This window comes from Acanthisitta chloris, unplaced genomic scaffold (genome assembly GCF_000695815.1).
Source record: "Acanthisitta chloris isolate BGI_N310 unplaced genomic scaffold, ASM69581v1 scaffold38629, whole genome shotgun sequence".
Lineage (NCBI taxonomy): Eukaryota > Metazoa > Chordata > Aves > Passeriformes > Acanthisittidae > Acanthisitta > Acanthisitta chloris.
In genome coordinates this window covers 5482-7956 of record NW_008691583.1, presented here as the reverse complement: position 1 = coordinate 7956, position 2475 = coordinate 5482, and the positions used below count along the sequence as shown (strand labels likewise).

Genomic DNA, 2475 nt, shown 5'->3' with positions numbered 1-2475 from the left:
AACCTGTGGATCAGTATGAGACTATGTTCTACAGGCCAAGCACATACCACACCAGTGAAAAGTGAAGGTTATGCATGTTGCATTATCTTTAAGCATATAACCTATTTGCATTCAGGCTCCAGAAATATTACTTCCTATCTGTGTTGTTAGGCATCCTTTAAGAAGGTGGAAAAAGCTAAACAAGGATTTATTTGGTGATTCCACTGCAAGAAATGCTAAAGCCAAAACCACAGGCATTTCCTATTACAGCAAGAACCAGAACAAAACACTAAGGGCACCACAACCTCTGCCTTATACATATAGCTAACTAGAAAAAGTATGTTCAACATTTAACATCCTTTTGTTTTTCCCAAAACCCATGCTTTTCTCTCTCCCTCCCCCTCTTTTGCCATCCTTGAAACCCAGGAGAGTGATTATTTCAGCAAAAGCACTGACACTGTGCTGAACCTGCAAACTCTTTACACGATAAACTGCATAAAGGTACAAAGTGAAATAAACTCACCATTTCAGTGGTGTACCTTCATATTCAAACCATATTTCACTAACTTCCTCTTGTCTCATAACTTTCTGAAAGTGCTTCTTCACTTTGTCTGTTACCAGTGTCAAGTAGCTTATCCTTGGCAAAAGCAACTGAAAAAAACAATTATGGAACTTTTAAGTATACATAAAGTGGACTAAATTAATTAAAATCTATAACCAAGTATGTATTTTCATAACCAAAATTCAGTCAGCATTCTCTTTTTTCCCTTTTTAAGATGCCTTTTAGACAGTTTATTTATTAATGGCCAATGAAAGGCTATAAAATTGTGACCTCAGAAGATGTAGAACAGCAGTATCAGGTGCAATACCACACCAAAAAAAATGAGTAAAAACTTAAGTTCTTGATTCTTTCAGTGGGGTGGGAGGGAGAACAGCAGAATTCCATTTCTGCTTCTCTGTATTTAAGCAGGATAAATAATGAAGTATCTAACCTTTTTCATATGAACTCATAGCAACAGATTCTAACTTTTTATTGAATAAAATGAGCAACTGTGCACCAGCTCTTATTTCAAAATGGAAATTCCTATACAATAAAAAGAATGAAAACTAACTGTTTAAGGGTATGGTTTCCAAGTGTTTTGTACTTCCAATAGCTGACAACTTGCATTTTCTTTGCACTGCATTTGCCAGTTCAATATACTAGTCAAGGCTACTATGATTCTTCCACTGTTTGGCCTTTGCCCAGGAACTAAAATCAGAAAGGAAACTGAAAATATTTTATCAGTTGAAACAGGACTCCTCCTTAGAGCTTTTTGATATACTTCTTTTCCTCAAGTATAACATTACATACCATCCAAATCATAATGATGTGCTATTTTTATTTGCAACCTCCTCCCCACCTCTTTTTTTCCCCACAAAGTAAGAGTGGTTAAGCAGACTGCAGCAATCTGTCTGCATCATCACTGACTGATGACTGTGTAGCACATTTACCTACGATAAATTAGTCTGTAAGCTTTGATGAACAATGCATTTCTGTGTCCTGGTGACAAAAGATTAACCTCCCTGTAAAATAGCATTTAAATTCAGAGCAGACATTTTAAATTAATCATACTCATCCCATAAAGTTTTGCTTCCTGATTATTATTAAATAAATGGGTCTGAGGTATATATAGAAATAAATTATAATTTATGGATTTAGATAAAGAGAAAGATTTGTTTTCCAATATTCCTTAGAACTGATGCTGTTTCTTAAAGCATTTTCTTTATAGCATATGAATAATGCTAGGCCCTAAGTGAACATCTATGGTCCAGACATCCCAAACCATGACAGGACACATTTTGCCTGACAAAATCTTGATCTCTGCTGCAACATTCTTCTGGAATCTCTCCAATAATTAGACCACACTGATACACAGAAAAACTAGAAAACATTTTGGGCATGAAACTACAATTTGTTTCTAAATACCACATTCATAAAGCAGAAGTATGGAGAATACATCAAGTTCTTCTAAGAAAAGAATGGATTTGTCTTTCAGATAATGCTGCACTAGGTTATGTCTGTGACACAGCTAAATTTTACCATTATATAAAACTACTTAAGAGGAAGTCTCACCACTATCACAGTCATCGTGTCAGTTAACACCTGAGCTTTATTGTACCATATGGTTTTCTTTTTCCAACTGTTTCTTTTATTCCCATCATCATATTCTTTCAACCTTATATCATAGGGATCTAATTCAACAAGGTAATCAAAACACAGCCTGCAATTTCAAAAGGCAAACAAACTCAATAAACTCAAACTCAATAAATTCAACTCCCCCCTGTACTTGGCACTGCTGAGGCCTCACCTTGATTACTTTGTTCAGTTTAGGGCCCCTTACTTTAAAAAGGGCATTCAGGCACTGGAGTGAGTCCAGTGAAGGGCAATGAGGCTTGGAAAACATCTGGAAAACATGTCCTATGAGGAGGGCTGAGGGAGTTGGGTTTGTTTAGCCT

General features: G+C 36.0%; 1 protein-coding gene across 1 annotated transcript in view; it reads right to left on the bottom strand.

Moving 5' to 3' along the window:
* Nucleotides 1-498: 498 nt before the first annotated feature.
* LOC103809445 (autophagy protein 5) overlaps nucleotides 499-2475 on the bottom strand; it is a 6901-nt gene continuing 4924 nt past the window's right edge. Inside the window, exon 2 of the mRNA XM_009082277.1 lies at nucleotides 499-630. Coding sequence (XP_009080525.1) covers nucleotides 499-630 — 132 coding nt within the window. The remainder of the gene's footprint in view (nucleotides 631-2475) is intronic.